The following is a 22,733-nucleotide window of genomic DNA, read 5'->3' as shown; positions in this document are numbered from 1 at the left end:
ATCATCATGGAGATCGAGAATGTGCATCATGGAGGTCGAACTTTGCAGTGGATTTTGTGATGACAGAAAGCGGAAATTGATGGCCAGAAATGATGGTTTATGGATGATTGTGTTATGATATTATATTTGTACCATTTTTTTAAATTCCACTTTCCAATTGATAACTGGTCAAATGCACTTAAACCTCAGATCTAATTATTAAACTGTTTATTGGATCAATGTGCCATCAGTGTTCATTCTCAACTTCCTGGGGAGTATGCAAGAATGGAAATATGTGAAGACCTAGAAGGTAACTGTCACAGTCCGTTACTCTCTCCTGTTGTCTACCCATTCAGTGCAGGGATGCCATAGGCATGGCTGCAACATGGGTATGGGTATTTGGTGGTAGAGGCCTTCACTCATCACACTTAAAGAGTCACTTGACCATTAGAAGATGCCATGTATGTTTCATGAGTTCACTGTCATATCGGCAACTTTGGAAACTTGGCATGGGTTATTTTCTGGTAGAGGCCTTCGACTCATCACACACAAGCAAATTAAAGCCAAGTGTTTGATTCCCCGCCAAACATAAACACAATGTGTGAGGGCCATTCTTATGTGATTGCACAGACATTATATTCCTGGAATGAAGCCATTAGAACAGAGGTTACGTAGGAAGATCACTCACTCACTCATGTACACAGCTCTTAAACTAATATTAAGTATTTTCTAGTGCAGATTTTATTTTTGCTTCTTTAAGAACACTCCTTGTACCAGGTATACCTGAAGCCATATGCTAATGTGTTCTCCATGTCTTACTGATGAGCGGCCATGTTGTCTCTCAGTTCACCTTCAACAAGACATTTCAACTTGTGTACAGAAATGAGGGAAAACATTGCTGAATGCCCCTTGTACGTGATGCAAACCGAGTTTCCCTGATGATACGGGGCGATGTTGTAGCCTAGTGGTTAAAGCGTTCGATCTTCACATGCTGAAGACCTGGGTTCATTTCCCCAAGGGTACAATGTGTGAAGTCCATTTCTGGTGTTCCCTGCCGTGATATTGCTGGAATATTGCTAAAAGCGGCGTAAAACTAAACTCACTCACTCCCTGATGATACTGTACAGGACAATAGACCTGTACATATAGACTGTATTGACCTGAATATTATGAGATCTCGGTGCAGACATGGTTCTTCGTTTTTCTCCTTACAGTTTCAATCATGACATTAACAAGAAAAATTAAAAAAATAAAAATTCCTTCAAAAAGTGTTTTTTGTTACTTTCAGGTAATTGGAATTCTGGCATACGTGCACATACCCTTGAGTATATTGGACAAGATAGGAGCTCGCAGGATCTCGATCACAGACTCCTTTTTTCTGGAAAATCCCCGTCAGATAATTATTCACAAAATTTGTCCCGATCCTTCAATCCAAGTACCCTCAGTCAAGCCTGTGAGTGTCCGATATGTGGGAAAATGTTTGCCACTTCGGACTCACGGAAAGTCCATGTACGGAATGTCCATGAGAATGTGCGGTACTCGTGTATCTGTGGCAAGGTCTACACTACGTGCAGCTCGCTGTGCAAACATAAGAAAACTTGCCCATTTATGAACCGATAAGCTTTTTTCCTATTTTGGGATGGATATTTATACAGTCTGCTCAAGATGTATGAGGGTGTTCGGGTGGTCCCTGATGTTGAGTTTCCATGAATGTGTAACGTTGTTGCTGATCTTCACAGGACACTTTTTACATGTGCAACACTGTTGTGCAATTTTGTTGATCTATTTGGAATGGTTGTCCTAACATGTACAACATTGTTGATCAATTTCATTGACCGGGTTCACATGTGCAACATTGTTGATCATCTTCATTGACAGGGTTCACATGTGCAACATTGTTGATCATCTTCATTGACAGGGTTCACATGTGCAACATTGTTGATCATCTTCATTGACAGGGTTTACATGTGCAACATTGTTGATCATCTTCATTGACAGGGTTCACATGTGCAACATTGTTGATCATCTTCATTGACCGGGGTTCATATGTGCAACATTGATAATCAGTTTTTCATTACAACTGCTACCATGTTGATGTTTTACTTGATATTATTGGTTATCATCTTAAAAACTACATGACTTTGTACAAAAATTTGCTATGGGATGTGAGGGCTGTGTTCGGACCACTTGAAGTGCTTCAGTTTAAAATAAACAAAATCTTTCAACATTTGGAAAAGGTTGTCAAATGTGTTGATAGGAATAAGAGATTGAGGTTTTGTTCAGCATTTGCATTATTTGGATTTAAGAAAAAAGATTGTACTTATAAGACAAGAATGTGTCCCAAAATGCTAGTTTTCTAGTTTTTCAGAATTCATTTTTCATGTATTCAAACAAGAACCAGTCTTTGGCCCGAGCTTTTTGATGTTAAATTGTAATTTTGGATCATTGACTAAAGAATAAGTAATGTTTGAATATTTGGCCATTTTCTGTGATTACAAAAAATATTTCAATAATTGACTGTATTATAATAGTCCAAAACCTATCATTTCTGAGAAAGAATAATTAGTAAGTCAACTAATTTCAAATCACTTTTATCACAGCTTTTACATGTTTTCTGTAATTATAATATTTCACACTACCTTCTCTTTAAGAAAACAGGTGTTTTAGAAATAAAGATTTGTAGCAAAACATTCACAAAAAGATGGTGTTTTAGCAGACATATAAAAAAGGATTTGTGCTCCCCATATACCATGCAAATACAATGCGTGGTAAGTGCAACATGATTATCAACCTGAGTGTATTTCCAAACCTACTCTGCTGTCAGTAACTTGTTTGGGCTACAACTGTAAGAGATCATAGCATGTGTTATGTGAACGAGCAGTATTGGAAGAGCATTTTCAGTCCTTCATGATTGTCTGATGAAAATAATTAAAATGATTGATTAAAGTTTGTCATTTTATGTGTCATGTTTGTTTGTTTTCCTTATTCAGCTCAGATTCTTTAGTGTATACATTGGGTGGTGGGGTAGCCTAGTGGTTAAAGCGTTGGCTCGTCATGCTGAAGACATTCCCCACATGGGCACAATGTGTTATGTTAGACACCCCGAGTTGTGTCCGTAAAACTGAACTCAGTCAGTAGTGTATGGCAGGACTGGTGTAATGTTGACACGGAGTTGTGTCCTTGTCTGGCAGGATCAACCATGAGTCCAGGATTTATACAGATTTTGATCTTGGGTCTGTCAGCTCCATGGGTTTGGTCAAAATGGTAAACGTCAATGACCTACATCTTTTAAGGTCATGTATATATTCTTGAATTAAATTATTTGACATGAAAACTGAAAAACTGAAAACATGCACTCACTAAATCATGCTGTAGAATATGGAGGTATCATGGTGTTTATTCCAGTCATGATTATGACTTGTTAGCTTGAGCTACATCGCTTCATTGTTTTAGCGACACAAGGGGATTCCGGTTAGAAATGGTCCTTAGCAACCTGTGATGAATGTCAGGGTTACCAGATGGATCTGGTTGTCAGGCTCCCATCTGTTGGGCTTTCAGGATGAGCGATGGGGTAGCCTTAGTGGTTAAAGCGTTCGCCTGTCTCGCTGAAGACCCAGGTTCGATTCCCCACATGGGTACAATGTGTGAAACCCATTTCTGGTGTCCTCCGCCATGATATTGCTGGAATATTGCCATAGTGGCGTAAAACTAACTCACTCACGTCAGGATAAGCTGCTGATGGAGGATGCAAACACTTTTCACTGTAGTAACCATAGAAACTGTGTATGAATACAACACTAGAGACAGTAAACCTCCCAATTTATGATATAGTGCAAAATCATGTAAAGATCGTTGTTTACAGAAACAGCCACAAATTGTAAACAATTGAAACCAAAGATAACATTTTATTGAACAAGTAGGCATAGCATTGGCATGTATAGCCTGTCAAATATAGTTCTGTCTGGGAGAGCTCATTTGCATATTTATCAGCTGTGATACCCAGTTTATTGGATTGGCATCAGGGAGTCAGAATACTGTGTCTGAGTTGGGTATCCATGCTCAACATAAGCATCATTTTGTCACAATGGGCTAACACTGTACGACTCAAAATAGTCTGTAATGGTACCAGTACTCACACATGCTTGCATGCACATAACAATAAACCTGTAAATATCTCCACATTAAACCTCATTGTGCCTTCCCTAACTCTGTAATTTCGAGACTCATGAAGATACGAGTTACAATTGGTCTTCAGCAACCTATCTTTGTTGTTGTAAGAAGACTAGGGGCGGTGGGGTAGCCTAATGGTTAAAGCGTCCCCTCGTCCCGCCGAAGACCCGGGTTCAAATCCCCACATGGGCACAATGTGTGAAGCCTATTTCTGGTGTCCCCTGCCGTGATATTGCTGAAATATTGCTAAAAGCGGCGTAAAATCATACTCACTCACTCACTCAATGTAAGAAGACTAAAGGGTTTGAGTTTTCAGTCTTGCTGACTTGGTAGATGCATTTCCCAAATGTGTCAATCACATGATTGTCTGGTTCAGTCCTGATTATTTACAGACTACCATCATATAGCTTGAATATTGCTGTATGAACATTAACCATGAAGGGGCAGTGGGGTAGTCAAGTGGTTAAAGCGTTCGCTTGCCTCGGGTTCGATTCCCCACATGGGTACAATGTGTGAAGCCCATTTCTGGTGTCCCCTGCCGTGCTGGAATATTGCTAACAGCAACATCAAATCTAAACACACACAGACATATTAACCCTCAAACAAACAGTAGCTTTAAGATTGTTCATGTCCAGTGCCCTTATGCATTTTCCATTAACCTTAGCAAGTTATTTATTTCGAATCTGAACACTATAGACCAAAAGACATAAAGAACACTGTTGACTGTTCCTAAGCTGGCTTCCTGTATCTTTCAGATGGACAGTGGAGCCATGCTATTGAGGATATGTCCAACCACCAATGGTCACTTGCAGGAAACAGAGATTCTGGCCAATCGTCCAAAATTCCAAATTTCAAGATCAAACTTCCGAGTCAGTTTGCTTTGTGTTTGCCGGAACAGAGACGAGAAAACCCTCACTATAAGCGAGGAATCTGGCCGTGTAGTGACTGTGACAAGGTTTTTGTGACAGAAAGTTCCCGTAAAAGACATGTGATGGCCATCCATGAAAATGTTAAATATTCGTGTGTTTGTGGGAAGACATTCTCATTTCAGTGTTCACTACAGAGACACTGTAAAACCTGTGCATTTAGCCAGAGAGATGTCCATCTGCCTCCACAGTGATGCTGGCAATGTGATCTCAGAGCGATAAACAGACCGTTTAAGGTTAGCTCTGCTGTATGACAGCAACATTGTCCTTAGTAACCGTCTAATAATGTTATAATATCAAGCAAGGAATTGCTCACCTCAAACAAACAACTTCTAGGAACCTATACAATCTGCATGGATTGTCTTGTCTCATTTGATTATGACTTTCTCGGAATTTTCCACCTCCAGAATAAAGCTGCTTGTGTCGGTCATAAGCCCTGGTTGTATTCGATCCACTTGGGTTAATTATTGATTTTTTATGATTCATGAAATGGGTGTCCTTTGATTTTATTATATAAGTGATTGGCACATTGGAATTGTTGTCAGGACAGTAGCACAGCACATGGGTGAATGCAATGACATAAAATGCTGACAAAAGTGCAAGTGCTCCATGCCAAGTTCAGTATCGGTCAAAGTCAGATTGTTTAAATTCGCCAAGCATATATGACCTTTGTCAACCATGAATGACAGTAACTTCTTTGTAACTTTGCCAAATAATCTTATTATTTCAAGCCCAAAAATTGCTGTCCTCAAAACTGCTGTGACAAAACTAGGAACCTGAATATTCTGTATCAGTGATGCGACATATGTAATTTGAATACTTAGAATTTCCTGTTTTTGTTTCCACTGAAGTAAGATCACATGTCAAGCCGTTGACGTTAGTGACATCGATATACAATGGAGCTGCATTCACAAATTAAGATCGTGGAATTCTAAGGCTAATCTTGCCTTTATCACTTGCTGATCAGTTGCAAAATTTCAAAGGTAGCGACGGTCAAATTAATTTTATTACTCCATTTAGGGCTAGGGGTCAACACTGGTATTAATCTGTTGTCACATTAATTTCGCGATTTTCAGTATTGAAATGTTCCTTGGTAAACTGTATGGAGTTTTACAAAGAGATCTATTTTTTGTATTCGTTTCTTCAGATGTGGTATCTCGATAGGATCTCCACACCTTGAATCCTGGGAATTAGTGCATATCACACATGACTTCTACAGTGGTTTGTGCATCAGGTTGATGACATTTGACGAGTAGATTCTTTTGTTCATGAGAATGTCTATTTCCATGATTTTCAATCCAAGTGGAGACCATATTTGTGTAACAAAACTGAAGTGAAAACATTTGTTGCTTTCAGGATGGGCAGGTCCTGTTGGTTCACAGCCTGCCGAACTCGGCTCCCTCAGACGACTGTTTCACGGAGGACTTCAGTATATCTCAGAACATAGCTTTTCCTTGCCCTCACAAGGCCATGCTTCAGAGTCACCTGAAGGGACTTCCAGGAAGACCTTCTCGTGTGATATGTGCAACAAAGTGTTCACAAAACAATGGCTGTGTCGGCGCCATAAGGAGTCTGCCCATGAACATATAACTCACTCCTGTTTATGTGGGAAAATATATAACTATCTCAGTGGACTGCAACGACACCAGAAGTTTTGTGTTGTCTTCAACACCGCCAGATCTGTTTCCATGTCCTGAGGATGTCTGCTGGTCGGATTTTGCGTTCACTGTGTAATTATAACTGTCTTCTATCAGGATTTTGGTAAAATTTTAATATTAAACACAGTCATGAACGATCCAGGTTAGGTTAAGTGAGCTGTATGACTTAAGATTTAAAAGGACACAAAACTGCGAAGGTAGTCAATCAAAATATGCTTCTTTCATTGTCTCATCAGAGTGAATGCTTACCCCTGACTTATGACTCCACAAGACATAAAAGAACTCATCAATACAGGATTTATTGACACCTACGTGTAAACAAACACTTCCAGGCTAAATGAGACCAGAGAGCAGTGCAGGGGAGATAACTCCCTTCTCTAATGACCTGTCATGCAAACTAAACCTGCATTGGTGTTGTTTGATTAGAACTGTCAGCAACATGTGGACAGCTGACATTCCTGAGTTGCCCACACACCGTGGAGCTCGCACATCATTGTATAACTGTGAACAAACAATTCTAGTGTTTAGCCACTAAGAGCTAAGTTAGCGTCACTTATCTACAGTCTGTCCAAACAGACCTGCCTGAGGGACTGTGACAGGCATTGGCTTGTACCAGACCAGAAAAACGTGGTGGAAGAGCCTAGCGAAGAAATTACTTCATTTTCATATTTCACAAACTTTCTTCCATTTTCATGGCACTATTAGTACTAATACTACTTATATTAATACTCCTGAGGTCAATTTATTGATGATCGTCAGTGCTGCAGCTGATCATAAACAGAAATTAAGAGATGAAATTAAAAGATAAAATATTTAAATCAAACAAAGAAAATCCATTCCTGTTTGAAGACAGGTTGGGAATATTATTTGTGATGGCAATCTTGTTCAAAAGCTTTCTTTAAACAATGACATGTCTGCATTTGAACCTCAGTTGAACCTCAGGTACACATTGTTTTAACTTCATTTTAACCTCACTGCATAATTTAAGGAATGTTACATGGTACACTTATGAAATATGTCAGTTTACATGTTTTGTCCATTTTTAATTTAATTTGCACACTACATAGAAATTGGGATGTTCTTTTTAACTGTTCAACTCAGAGTCCTGGTGTAAACAATATTTAGACATGTAAGTTACAATTTATTATATTTATATTCAATTCTTCTAAAGGAAAGGGGCGGGATGGTGGGGTAGCCTAATGGTTAAAGCTTTGGCTCATCACGCCAAAGACCCGGGTTCGAATCCCCACATGGGTACAATGTGTAAAGCCCATTTCTGGTGTCCCCAGCCGTGATGTTACTGGAATATTGCTAAAAGCGGCGTAAAACCAAACTCAGTCAGTCAGTCAGTCAGTCAGTCAGTCAGTCTAAAGGAAAGTTAGGTATTTTTAAATTTTATATGATTCAATCTATTAATAAGTTTGATACTTTGAATGCACCCAGCAGACGTCCTAAGGACCATTGTCAGTGTGAATGTTGCTTTGGTTTTAGGAAAACACTATTTGTGGTGCCACAAGGATTCAGCATCTCTGAGTCATTGTTTGAAATACATGTTTGTGTTGGTTGTGTTTGAGGTTTGTGCTTGTTTGGTTTTTAATCTTGGGGATCTGTGAACGCATTTGTTGTGACCAAGACTTCATGAATTTGTTGCTTTCTTTCAAACACTACCAACAGCTGCAGCTGATAGGCCAAGGAAATTTAGATATATTTTAGTTGCTTGTAGAAAGGGAAAATTATTGTTTGAGCTTACATTTTGTGATGACACAAGATGTTGTTTTGTAGCTTCCCAGCCTGTCCGTGTACACTAAGATTTGTTACTGAGGGATGACACAGGTCATATTTTCAACTTTCAGTTCAATTACATGCGAAATGAAGCTTTTTTGTTCCCACATTGCAACCAGTGCCAAACTAGCCTAATGTTGGTTCTTAACATCATTTTCAGTAGAATTAATGGTTATTATGGAGACTTATAAGCTGACCTTATTAGACTGAACATAATTTTACTTGATTGGGCTAGAGACTAGTGGCCGAAGCAGCAAAATATTTTGGATGTTACTTTTCATGCATTGCAGTGTAGTTGTGTTCAGGGTTGTGTTTTTGGTAGCTTAGTTCATCACCTCCAGTCTTGTGCTTTAAATTGATGTATTTCCTGTTTTGTCTGGCATCCAATCAGAGTGACAAACATATAAACATGATCTTCAACAGTTTTCAACATACCCAGACCTGTTGGAGATTGTTGGTGTACACAACCGACACACAAGGTCCGCAAAGAATCCACTATGAGGCGAAATTGATACATATCGTGAATGTTGGGGAACGAACACAAGAAGTCAGCAGTGGATGTATTATTCATTATACTCAGTGCAACAATAACTAAATAAATTCTCTGAGCTGTTTTGACCATGTTGACAGTGTTGATCTATCACGACAATGGCTAGTGACCACATTAATGTCAAATTTAGGAGATAAATAGAGATTATTACACAAGCAAGTGTGTCATACGACTTATACGACAGGTGTGTGATAATTTGTATTGCCTGAGCCAGAGCGAGGGCAATACATTATTTTGCATGCTTTGTCGATACCCCACATGGCGTAAAACCTCACTCACTCACTCACTCACTCACTCACTCACTCACTCACTCACTCACTCACTCATTGTGTTAAACTTCCTTCTCTTCAGCAGTTGAAGAGCTGCACTATTCACACAAAGCACATTGGGTATGATTGCTGTAAAGTTTCTTGTCTCTTGTTGAGAGTTTGTGTCATAACGTTTGAAATTGTGTAATGCAAATGTTACCTTAGATTATGTCATGCACAATGCTATGTGTATTTTGTCATGCAAATGTCAGCCTGAGCGTGTTATACAAGCATGCTTGAATTGTGTCATGCTAGTATATGCTGAAATTGTGTCTTGAATGTGTTGGTTGGATTGGTGTCATGCAGATTTTATCCAACAGATGGAATTGTGTCATGCAAGTGTTATCCAACAGATGGAATTGTGTCATGCAAATGTTATCCAACAGATGGAATTGTGTCATGCAAATGTTATCCAACAGATGGAATTGTGTCATGCAAATGTTATCCAACAGATGGAATTGTGTCATGCAAATGTTATCCATCAGATGGAATTGTGACATGCAAGTGTTTTTAGAATTATTTGTCTAGAAAATGATGCTTGTGTCCAGCAAATGGTGGTTAATATTTTTATCAGAAAAATGATGTTTCGAATTGTATCATGCAAAAGTTAACCAACCAAAGCTTGGACCAGACTGCTGTGACCAAATCACAGCCACTTGTAACTCCACAGGAACGTCATTGTAACAGCTCTTGATTATTTTTATTGCTCTCAACAATAGTTATTGCTGTGATCAATATGGCTGTTGCTGTTGCTGCTGACATTGCTGTGGACGGTGGTATTGCTATTGCTGGGGACAGCGGTTGTGGCGATGGCTACGGATGGTGGCAATGGCTTATTGCTACTGGCACACATTAAAGGCCACATATTCCTAAAACTTAGGTCACATGACCCCTGATGTATTTGTTTGTGAGATAGTTGATGAGAATATACTGTGTAAATAAACAACCTTTACAATATTTGTCATGGTCTTGTTTCGCTTGCAGTTACCAGATAAGATGGCTACTATTAATAACACTAACTTTCAGTGTGTTACACAGTCCATTCACTGATGAAAATTCAAGACAGAATTATTCTTCAATAGCCCATGCTCGTCATAAGGAGCAAATATGATCATCATGAGAGTTGAATAATGTCATCGGACGGTCAGGTTCACTGATTCGTGTCGTCATCTCCCATTTGTGTAGTCTGATGCTCATGATGTCAATCACTGGATTGTCTGCTCCAGACACTGTGTTTTACAGACCCTCTTCATATAGTTTGAATTTTGCTGATTGAGCATTAAACAGCAGAGGCAATTATGTATGAAAATTAGGTGCTCTACAGAATTAAACCCTCTCATCAGTTCATTGTCAATAAACCCATGAAGATCAGGGTTAGAATTGATCTCCAGTAACCCATGCTTGTCGTAACAGACTAATGGGATCGGCTCGCTGCCTTGGTTGACACATGTCATCAATCCCCAATTGCACAGATCGATGCTGATGCTGTTGATCACTGAAATGTCTGGTCCAGACTGGATTAATATTGCTGAGTGCGGTGGCGTTACACAACAGACCAACCAAATCATTGTCAATAAGTACCTGCAGACAGGTGTGGTGGGGTATACATACTTATTGTCTGGTCCAGACTGGATTAATATTGCTGAGCTCGGTGGCGTTACACAACAGACCAACCAAATCATTGTCAATAAGTAGCTGCAGACAGGGTGTGGTGGGGTATACATACTTATCTTATTGTCTGGTCCAGACTGGATTAATATTGCTGAGCTCGGTGGCGTTACACAACAGACCAACCAAATCATTGTCAATAAGTAGCTGCAGACAGGGTGTGGTGGGGTATACATACTTATTGTCTGGTCCAGACTGGATTAATATTGCTGAGCTCGGTGGCGTTACACAACAGACCAACCAAATCATTGTCAATAAGTAGCTGCAGACAGGGTGTGGTGGGGTATACATACTTATTGTCTGGTCCAGACTGGATTAATATTGCTGAGCTGCGGTGGCAACAGTTACACAACAGACCAACCAAATCATTGTCAATAAGTAGCTGCTGCAGACAGGGTGTGGTGGGGTATACATACTTATTGTCTGGTCCAGACTTGATTAATATTGCTGAGCTCGGTGGCGTTACACAACAGACCAACCAAATCATTGTCAATAAGTAGCTGCAGACAGGGTGTGGTGGGGTATACATACTTATTGTCTGGTCCAGACGGGATTAATATTGCTGAGTGCGGTGGCGTTACACAACAGACCAACCAAATCATTATCAATAAGTAGCTGCAGACAGGGTGTGGTGGGGTATACATACTTATTGTCTGGTCCAGACTTACACAACAGACCAACCAAATCATTGTCAATAATATAGACTGTAGTCATAAAGACTTGACGGACTCGGTGAGGTAGCTCAATGGTTGAAACATCTACTTAATGTCATGCTGAAGACCCGTAGTTCACAAGGGGATTCTGGTTAGAAATGGTCCTTAGCAACCTGTGATGATTGTCAGAGGTTACCAGATGGATCTGGTTGTCAGGCTCCCATCTGTTGGCTTTCAGGATAAGCGGTAGGGTAGCCTAGTGGTTAAAGCGTTCGCTTGTCATGCTGAAGACCCAGGTTCGATTCCCCACATGGGTACAATGTGTGAAGCCCACTTCTGGTGTCCCCCGACATGATATTGCTGGAATATTGGTAAAAACTGCATAAAACCATATTCACTCACTCACTCACTCATAAAGCTTGATTATGCTGAAACGTATTTAACAACAACAAACAAAACTTACACACAAGACAAAAGTTTGTTTTCTGCTTTCTCTACTGAGTGACTGACAGAAACACTCATACTACATGTGAATCATACAGACAGATTTCTTTGATTGGCATTCTAGAAGTTGGGTAGATGAAGAATGAAGACTATTTTCATGGATATACAACTTGCTTGACAACGACATTAGAATCTTTGTCGAAAGCATTGCTTATATAGAATAAAGAAGTTGTATATCCATGAAAACTGTCCTCATTCTTCATACAGTCAGATGCCTTGAATAGTTTGACTGAAAACATATGGAATATAGAATGCCTCACATTTTGTGAAAAATGGAAAATGCTTCTTTTGTGGTCAAACACATACAAATTAGTGTTTCAAACATCAAGCCTTGAAAAAGCAGATACAAATCCTGGTGGTAGTGTCCGGATGAATCTCAACTGAACTTGTGCTGATGTAGCGAGTGAGAGATGCATGTAAACTCAGGTTAACGGAGAACACCTGGTCTTGGAAAAGAGAGAAGTGTCCTGGAAGTAAAGATGGCTTGTGGAAAGCGCCAGGTGTTCCCGAGTTGTGGCAAGTCAGTGAAGTAGATGTTGATATTCAAGACTGGCCCCCTGCAAGTGTGATGATTATAATGACTTTCAGTTTGATCAACGCTGGTGTATGCTGTGGCATGTAATTCTGTGCACAGCATGGTCACCAATCAGTTGAAATTAGTGGCAAGATGCTTTGGTCGTGGATTGAACTTTGATAGGTGAACATGTTTCTAGAGCCTATCTGTTCATATACCAGTACTAAAGCACAAAACTGCTCAAGCGACAGTTTTAGAAACATGTATTCAGTAATGTAATATTTGTGGTATTTGCCATTGCTGTGAAATCTGACAGTTATATTCAATTGTTCTTTGTGTTTGACCTGAGAACAAAGCCACTCATCAATGGAGTACAAATAAACTTTGGAAAAGTATTTTGTTATGCAAAACCGTGTCCTGTCATTGGGTGTGCTGAGCTAGGTTAAGTGTGCTTTGCTGGGTCAAGTGTGCTTATCAAGCTCAGCAGTGATAAAAGGGTGACCATTTTGCTAGGGCTGGTTGGTTACTGTTACCGAAATACCATGATTTCGGTGACATGATTGGTTAATATAAGCCATTCAGAGGTATAGAATCATGTTATACAGGTGTCTGCTTTTCCATAGTAAAGTTTGATTATCAGGTTCAGCACTGATAAAAAGGTGACCCATTTGATAGGGCTGGTTACCGATGTAGATAAATATGAATTCTACCATGACTTCAGGAAACACTGGATTATGATTGGTTAATTAAAGCTATTCAGGGGTATTTAATTGTGTTATACAGGTCTTGGATTTTCTTTGCACAATTTTACATGGTTTACGGTAATGCACTATTTTTGTTTGCCCACCAACATGGCGGACACCAAACAAACCTCCGATACATCAGTTGATTACTGCGAATCTGCTGTCGGAAATTACACATATGTCATGAAGATGGATTTACTTCCGTAAATCACAGAAATAGGTGATAATACGTGGAAAATTACTTCACAAGCATAGAAACAAATAACTTGTTTGGTTTTAAATTAAATTTAGAGCTATTATATTTCTGTTATACTACCTTTAATTTCAAAACACAGTAGGTTTATCTCCTAGTCAAATATGAATTCATAATCAAGAAATATCTGAGGAGTAACTTTGAAAAATATTGCAGAAACAGTTTGAAAGAAATGAAGATATTTCACATGACAGGTGAGTGATGTCATGTTTATTCATGACTAACAGAACCGGTCATGAATAAAGACTTAGTTTAGTTTGTGTATTCTGTAAGTTAGAACTTCATTGCTTCACAAAGGTTTATGCAGGGCTCCAGATAAGGGCCGTATCGGCGTATGTGGACGGATATAAAATATTGAGTTAAGAATTCAGCTGTTTCAAATAGGAAATAATTTAAGCGTTTGTTTAAAATCGAGGGCCAGAATTATGCAGGGATACACACCAGAAATGGTGTAACGGTCTTAGAATTATTTACAGACGTATTTATCTGAAACGATATTGGTTTTTTGGTTTTTTACCTGTTTACACAAGAGTAGCAATGTTGTGGTGCATATATGAATCGAAACACAAGCTTACTGATACTCCATTAAATTCCATTCAGTACTCTAAATGTACACTTAAGGTTTTCCAGTATTCCAATATTGAAAATATAAGGAGTACGTACTCCTGATGTTGAAAAAGTATCTGGAGCCCTGTTTATGGTAAGATATTGTCTGTGATTATCGATATGATAATCGTTTCTTCCAATTGACAATATTTCCTATAACCTTTCTACCCATTCTACAATATATACCTTTAAAGACAAGTGACATGACATTGGTGGTGGGATAGCCCAGTGGTTAAAGCATTCGCTCATCACGACGAAGACCTAAGTTCGATTTCCCACATGGGTGGCAATATGGGAAGCCCATTTCTGGAGTCCCCTGCTGTGATATTGCTGGAATATTGCTAAAAGTGGCATAGAACTATACTCACTCACTTACTCATGACTTCCTCAAGGTAAAACGTTACGACTATTATTATGTGTGACCATTCTTGTGTGTAAATTAAAATTCATGAAAGCTTTTCACACACAAGCAAGCTTTTTTTTGCTCCTACCTTCAACTTATATATTGCAGCATTTATACTGATATTTTATATGTTGTAGTACTTGGGTTTAGTTAGAAACTATCAGTTTCTACTTCAGATGCATGGGCGGTGGTGTAGCCTATTGGTTAAAGTGTTTGCTCATCACGTCAAAGGCCCGGGTTCTATTCGTTCACATGGGTACAATAGTTCTGGTGTCCCTCACTGTGATATTGCTGGAATATTGCTAAAAGCGGCATAAAACTCTACTTACTTACTCACTCACTCACTAACTGAATTCTTCAGCAGAAATTGGAGGTTACTGGCGTGTATTGTAATTTCAGTAGCTGTCTTTTATTGTATTCCCAGTAACTTGTAGTTTGTATTAAATGGTTTGAAGCCTCATCCCATGCTTTGTCTTAAAATAAAAATATTTTTGAGGAAATTTAACATTCCTGACTGGTGTGCCAGCAGTTTTGTAGAACAGAACTCAAAGATAGATGTTGTATTACAGGACCACAGTGGAATGGAGTGTCATCCAGGACACTGGAACATATACCCATGATCTCTTCTTGAACGAGGCACTGATCCTACTCACCTTCTGTTGCAGGGACGGCAGTGCCGTTGGTGGAGGCGGTGAAGAGAGAGGGAGGTTATGTACCAAGTTACGGGCACTTTTCAGGCACAGACGACTTCAGTTTGCCAGTATTTTTCAATCCTCTTCAATCTGGCCTCACCCCTAGCTTGGTGATGGAGAGTCCCAAACAGCTCTTCCCATGCGATCAGTGTGACAAGGTCTTCACCAAGGCCTACTACTGCAAGAGGCACAAGGCGTCTGCTCACGACCATGTCACTCATACCTGTATCTGTGGGAAGTCCTACAACTATGACACAGGTCTCCACAGACATCAGAAACGATGTCCTGTTTTCCTTGCCGAAAAGAGTGGAGACAGGCCTCAAGGATGATGCGCAGGTTACGTTCATATAATGATCTGTTTACGGTACCAAGAATCAGAACAATACTTACGGATGAAACACAGGTCTGATTCATATTTGTAATTAGGAGGTCCTGCTTTCCTTGCAGCAAATGACCACCTCCGTGGTGTAGTGGTTAGAGCGTCTGCCCGGAGAGCGGAAGGTTGCGGGTTCGATCCCCGACCGTGTCATACCAAAAGACGTTAAAATATGGTACTTGTTGGTCCCTGTCTGGCGCTCTGCATTAATGGGTATAACAAAGAACTGGCTGGCTCGGGAGTCAGTATAATGTGTCTGAGTGGGGTATTCATGCTTCACTGCGGCATGGTATCTCAGTGGGCTAGCACTATAAAACCAACTTAAGTGTGGGCTAGTACAAGCAGCCGCACATACACATACACAAGCATGCATGTCGTCATATGAGCGAAATATTCTCCAGCGCGACGTAAAACCCAATTTCACCTCACCTCACCTTGCAGCAAATAGCAGAGGCAGGCCTCAAGGATGATGCGCAGGTTAGGTTCATATTATGTAATAAGGTCTTTGTCTTGTTCAGGGGTAGTGGGGTAGCTTAGTGGTTCAAGTGTTCGCACATAATGCGGAAGACTCGGGTTCTATTCCCCACAAGGGACAATGTGTGAGGCTGATTTCTGGTGTTTTCCGCTGTAATTTTGCTGGAATATTGCCAAAAGTGGCATAAAACTAAACTCACTCACTCACTTTGTCTTGTTTCAATAATGTTCGGTGTACCTTGAATCAGGGCAGAGTTAGTTCTTTAGATGAAGCTCAGGTCTGGTTCATATTTGGCAATTAGGAGCTTCTGTTTGTAAGGCTCAAAAGATATATTTTATGGAAAACCAATTAGAGTCTGTCTCTTAGACTGACTGACTGAGTTTAGAACATATTCCAGCAGTTCAGGAAATGGGCTAAGATTGGAATGTCTCTTAGAGCATGCATTAGGTAAGATTTGGAAGTGACATAGAGAATCAGATGAGGACAGTTCTGTTTGTATGAATTGCCCAGAACAATGCTGAAAGGCCATTTGAGCATGTATGAAGCACATAAGCCTTGCTTTGAGATCAGTGTTCACTTCGGAAACTGCATTCTCTGAGCGTCAGTGTTGTGGTGTTTGTTGGTTGTTTAATGTCTTCTGGGAAAGGACTTTGGATTTGCTTGTCATCTTGAAATTCGTTCATGGCTGCCTCTGGAATGAAGAAACAATTTCAACTAAAGACTCCGGTTCATAACCTCCATGGAAGCCCATTTCTTGTGTTTCTTGCAGTGATAATTCTGGAATAAGGAGGAAAGCAGTGTAAAAACCCAACAGTTGCACACCAGCCTTGTTGGTATGTAATGGAGATATGGTTAAACAACATTTATTTGACCTTAGTGTTATCACTGAAACAGTAATGGGATTATTCTCTGCTGAAGAACAGTGTTGTGAGCTGATGGTGTTTCATACAAGGGAGTTATTCTTGTGACTTCATGTTTATTGGCTGTTATGTGTAAGGATTATAGGTTAAATAAATTCCTAAACTTTCCAGATATGGCTAAATTATTGACTTTCAATTAAATAGAGAAAATATTCTAAACCCAAATAAAATAAAAGGATCTACTTGTCCCTTTTGCAACATGTTGCTGCATGTTAGGTGTAAGGATTATAGGCTAAATAAATACCTGAAGTTTCCAGATATGGCTAAATTATTGACTTTCAATTAAAAAGAGAAAATATTCTAAACCCAAACAAAATATAAGGATCTACTTGTCCCTTTTGCAACATGTTGCTGCATGTTAGGTGTTAGGATTATAGGCTAAATAAATACCTGAAGTTTCCAGATATGGCTAAATTATTGACATTTAATTAAATACAGACCAAAAAAAAATTAAACTCTGCCAATCTTAATTAATGTCTGCCCTTTTTGCCACATTCTGCTGCCCGTGAGGTGTAAGGATTATAGGCTAAATAAATACCGTAACTTTTTTCTTATGGTCAAATGCTTGTATTCTTAATTAAATGCAGAAAAAAATGTCTAAACCCAAGCAACCTGAAGGATATGTCTGCCCTTTTCACCACTCCTCCCAGGTGTAAAGATTATGCAAGCTGAGTACAAGATTCCTTGAGATTCTTTTAATCCATAGTTACCACTATCAGACTCAGTGTATGAAATACGCCAAAAACCCAGGCCAAAATGGATATAACCAGACCAGACACCAAGATTTGGTGGATTTACTCAGATGTAGGGGTGGGTATTGTAGGGAATTTTCATATTGCAATATATTGCGATACGAAAGCATGTATTGCGATATGTATTGCAATATATTGCAAGAAGTTGTTGTTTTTTAACAAAAAACTACTTATAGTCGAGTTAATGCTTGATTTATAAAGCAAAAACACAACAAAATCACAATGCTTGATTAGGCTTTACTAAAAACTTTTAATCATGACAAAATAAAAATGTAAATAATGTTTGGTACAAATGAAACAAGGAAAGGAACAATTTAAAAACGGAAATATCCGAACATTTCCAAGTGTTACGAAGTTTTCCGATTGCATGTCAAAATACCGGTTTTCGATCAGCGTATCGCAATACGTATCGTTTTCATGTCTGAACCGGTAAATACGGGTAAACAGGTTATATTGCGCAGCCCTACTCAGATGTATGAAACATCTACAGTTTTTACCAGACCATCGGGCTGGCTAGCTGTAAATTTAGACCGTCCGTCAGAAATCTAGCCCATCTCAGGCAGTCGGACAGGCCTTATTTCATACACTGCCAGACTATAGCTAAGATGGAAGACACTCCGCATTGTTGTTTTAGTTGCCTAGTTGAATTCTGTGTCAATGTTTCCACAAAAACTTTGTACACACATCTGAATCCGAATCCATTTTGTTGTTTTCAGGAAAGGCTGTATCTCTTGGTTTCCTGAGGCCTTCCCTTCAGGCATTGTCTCAAGGTGGAAGTTTGGTAGGAAGAGTCCCGGACTTCCAATACTTTACTTGCTTTGACTCATCTTCTACCTCGATGGCTGGGGGAGGCTCCCATGTACCCCTGTGATCTGTGTGACAAGGTCTTCACTCGTCCTTACTACTGCAAGAGGCACAAAGAAGCTGTGCATGACCGCATCACCCATACTTGTGTCTGTGGCAGGGTCTATAATTACGCTACAGGATTGCAAAGACATCAGAAATGTTGTGCTTCATTCTTATCCTCCGCAGGAGCAACTTCTGATCAGCCTTCAGGGCATCCTGCTCAGTGAAGGGAGTTAATCTTCATTTGATCAGAATCTGGAGCCTTCTTTTCAGGAATTGATTGATATATTCATTTGATCCAAGAACTTAGCATCCTGTTCAGTCAAGATTTAGGGCATCCTGCTCAGTGAAGGGAGTTAATCATCATTTGATCAGATTCTGGAGCCTCCTTGGCAGGAATTGATTGATATCTTCATCAGATCAAAGGACTTACCATCCTGGTCAGTGAAAGATTGATATTTTCACAGGAACAGAATCTGTGGTAACAGAGGGAGGAGTGAGAAGGTCCTTGTCAGTACGGATAACGTGAGTGTCTGTTCTGTCACGGAAGGAAGACTGGAACTGTTCAAGTGTTCATGAAAACAGATGTCTAGCTAGGCTGCTTGGGTCAGCTTGAGGACATTGGAGTGTTTGAAGAAGGACATGTTGTAAGGAGATGTTCCACTGTAACTGTGGTCAGGACATTGATGTGGAACACCTGTACTGTATTGTGTACAAAGACATTGGTGTATGTATAGTGAGTGGGGCATGGTGTAAGGAGACATTATATTGTAGTGTCAGGACAATGATGTTGAACATCTGTCCAGTATGAGAGTACGAGAGCATTGAAGTAATGTCTCTAACTGTGATCTTAAAGCATATTCTTTGTGTATAGTTTGAAATCAAGGAAATGATTTTCATGTCATATTTCTGATTGAAGAGTCAGACTTTCAGTGCAGGATTCATTGAACCAGCCTGATGACCTGTTCAGACCTGTGTCATGTTTGATAATCTTGTAGGATTGATTGATCAAGTCTGGCTGGTTTAGTACTGTGATATATTTGATAATTGAACAAGCCTGACTGGTTTAAACCTGTGTGAAAACATTGCTGCACAAAGATCATATCAGAACAATTGTTGCTCAAGTCCAGCCTTCTGAAGAAATGCAGTTGATTACATGTAAGACTTTCAGCTTCTTGTTGATCTGCCACTACCACTTGATGTTCATCAGCTTTCAGTAGTTCTCTGGGTTTTGTTTGGGTTGAAATTTAGCCTTACTGATGTCTAGATATGTGCCAGTCATTTCTAAATAGGGATGTGTGATTTGGTTCGTCTTGAGTTAAGACCAATTATTTTCTGGTTTTACACATTTTTATGCCGTGTTTATGAGAGGTTTGTTTGAAAAAGTAAAAACTACATACAGACATGTTCCAAATTAGCATATTTTCATTCCAAGAGAAAAATTGAAAATATATATTGAACTTCTGCAAAACAGGACTGATTCAGTTCACAAGGGAAATCCACAAACTACTATGAAGAGGCATCAAAATGTTGACTCATCCTTGCCACATCATAAATCTCAGACATTATAAAGCTGTCTCCCTGATATCACTGACATACTTATCACAAGTAACGTTCCTGTTTTCATACATTTTTCACAGTGCAGAACACATAATTGGAACTCTTCTGGTATGAGTCATTAATCATACCTCATGTAACCATTTACACGAAAATATATGTTCCGCAAAACAAGGATTCTTATTTCTTTAGACACCAGATGAAAATTCTGAAGATTTTGATATCCTGAATCAAAACCTTTTTGTTTGTTTTCAGGACAGTACCATGAGTCTTCCACAGCCTCTCTTTGGAATATTCCTGGAAGTGAAGGTTACTATAGTGACTCCAGACACTACTCAGGGAGTCAGACATCATTCAGTGCACACGGATCGGGGAATATACACACTTCTAAACAAGGTTATCACTGTGATTTGTGCAAGAAAAACTTTGCCACACGTTACCATTACAACATCCACATCAAGTCTGTTCATGAAGGTGTGATGTATCCCTGTGTCTGTGGGAAGAGCTACAGGTATCTCACAGCCTTGCAGAGGCATCAGAAGACCTGTGTTGTCTTTACAACATCTGGAACTTGATGAGAGGTCTGTGGGAAGAGCTATAGGTATCTCACAGCCTTGCAGAGGCATCAGAAGACTTGTGTTGTATTTACAACATCCAGAAGCTGAAGAGAGGTCTGTGGGAAGAGCTATAGGTATCTCACAGCCTTGCAGAGGCATCAGAAGACCTGTGTTGTATTTACAACATCCAGAACTTGATGAGGTCTGTCTGTGGGAAGAGCTATAGGTATCTCACAGCAAGAGGCCTTGCAGAGTGTTGTCATCAGAATGAGACCTGTGTTGTATTTCACAACATCTAAGGCAAGCTGATTTGCTACATCTAAAAGCTGAAGAGAGGTCTGTGGGAAGAGCTATAGGTATCTCACAGCCTTGCAGAGGCATCAGAAGACTTTTTATTGTAGTTGCAACATCCAGAACTTGAAGAGATTCTTGTGGGAAAAGTGATATGTGTTTCACAGTGTTGCAGAGGCATCAGGAGACTTGGGTTTTATTTGCAACATCCAGAACTTGAAGAGAGGTGCTTTAGGAGAGGTGTTTATTTATGGGAAGGCATATTGAGCCTTCACGAAACCGTGGAAACATCAGCAGATTTGTCCTGTCTAATGAGCTGTCAGGACTTGCAGAGGAATCAGAAGACTTTGTACACATGTAGTTAAGAACATGAACAGAGGTAACACGACATCCATTCCATATACAATCAAGTATAACGGTTATTCACAGTTATATGTGTTTGTTTCCAGACACCTCAGAACATCAATATATTTTTGTTGAAGTTTGTATTACGTAAGTCATGATTGGTGAAGGGTTTCCCTGCGTCTTTCAAAGGATGTGTGGGAGCCCAACAGGAGATAGGAAGTGGCTTTGTGCAGCTCTGCCATCCAGAGCAGCTTGTGTATCTAGGTTTTCACTCTAGGACATGAAAGCAGTTAATAGCATCCTAGAAGCACAGTGCAATCAGGAATCTTGAGACCGATGTACATTCTGAGATAACTATCAGTGTTAAATGTCTGACACCTATGACAACTATCAAGTCAAATGTCTGATTACAAAGGAGTAACTATTAAATGTCTGATGAGTTAAATGTCTGGTTTCTGTACAAACAGGAAGTGGCTATCAATGGCAGTCTATCAGTTAAATGTCTGACACCTATGTGACAAGTCAGTCCTTACAAAGGAGATGCTGGTTTCTTAACCACAGCCCTTGACTAGGAGATGCTGAACCACATCCTACGCCAGGAACCTATGAACAAATTCAGGATCGCTTTCTTTTATGTTCCTATGTCCGTCATCACCAACATTGTGGGTTTCACCAAAGTTGATGACTAAAATCTGCCTCACTTTGTGCTTTCCATCCACATAAAGTCGTGATATGAATGGAATACTGATCTGAGTGGCATTAAACCCAACTCACTCACTCACTCACTCAGTCACTCACTCACTCACTCTTCTGAAAAGGATTAAATACGATCACTGTTTATGTAACAAAAATGGTTTCAAGAACTGAGGAACCTGTTTGTGTAAAATGATTTATGCCATGGGTGCTGCGGTCCTAATTTATTTCCAGACCTTGGTATTTCAGTTCCATTTTGGTGGCCTATGCCCCACCAGGATGATTAAACATCTGAGAACGGAATTTCCTCCACATGACAGACCCTAATGTAAATTTGGTTCTATTCAAATTGGCATTAGGCCAAACTCTACTCAATCATTTGTATATATACTGAGGGAAACAAATAAGGGAACACCACTTCATGGCAGTGTTCCTTTATTTATTCTCAGATTTCTTCCCACAGCGCTATTCAAAGCTGGGGGATGAAAACTGGAAAACATGAAAGGAATGCT

The 22,733-nt window shown here is 39.6% G+C and overlaps 1 protein-coding gene across 9 annotated transcripts in view; it reads left to right on the top strand.

Annotated features, from left to right (window-relative positions):
- The window catches only part of LOC124274989 (zinc finger protein 37-like), a 93,873-nt gene that overhangs the window by 54,969 nt on the left and 16,171 nt on the right, over positions 1–22,733 (top strand). The window contains exons 1-5 of one of the 9 annotated variants that reach the window (XR_006898112.1): positions 16,240–16,262; positions 18,649–19,936; positions 20,591–20,826; positions 20,917–21,094; positions 21,227–21,741. The exons of 2 other annotated variants lie outside the window; for them this stretch is intronic. Coding sequence is in view for 5 of the 7 variants with exons in the window: in XM_046710385.1 (XP_046566341.1) it covers positions 4,905–5,269 (365 nt within the window). In the remaining 2 variants the exon portion in view is untranslated. Of the gene's footprint in view, positions 1–8; positions 290–1,267; positions 1,978–4,904; positions 5,312–6,431; positions 7,904–15,382; positions 15,746–16,239; positions 16,263–18,648; positions 19,937–20,590; positions 20,827–20,916; positions 21,095–21,226; positions 21,742–22,733 lie in introns of those variants that run through there. 6 more of the 9 variants (XM_046710388.1, XM_046710385.1, XR_006898113.1 and 3 more) reach the window with 6 other exon arrangements.

This window comes from Haliotis rubra, unplaced genomic scaffold (assembly GCF_003918875.1).
Source record: "Haliotis rubra isolate DU_JTF1 unplaced genomic scaffold, ASM391887v1 Scf197, whole genome shotgun sequence".
NCBI classification, from domain to species: domain Eukaryota; kingdom Metazoa; phylum Mollusca; class Gastropoda; order Lepetellida; family Haliotidae; genus Haliotis; species Haliotis rubra.
This window is presented reverse-complemented; position numbering and strand designations above follow the sequence as displayed.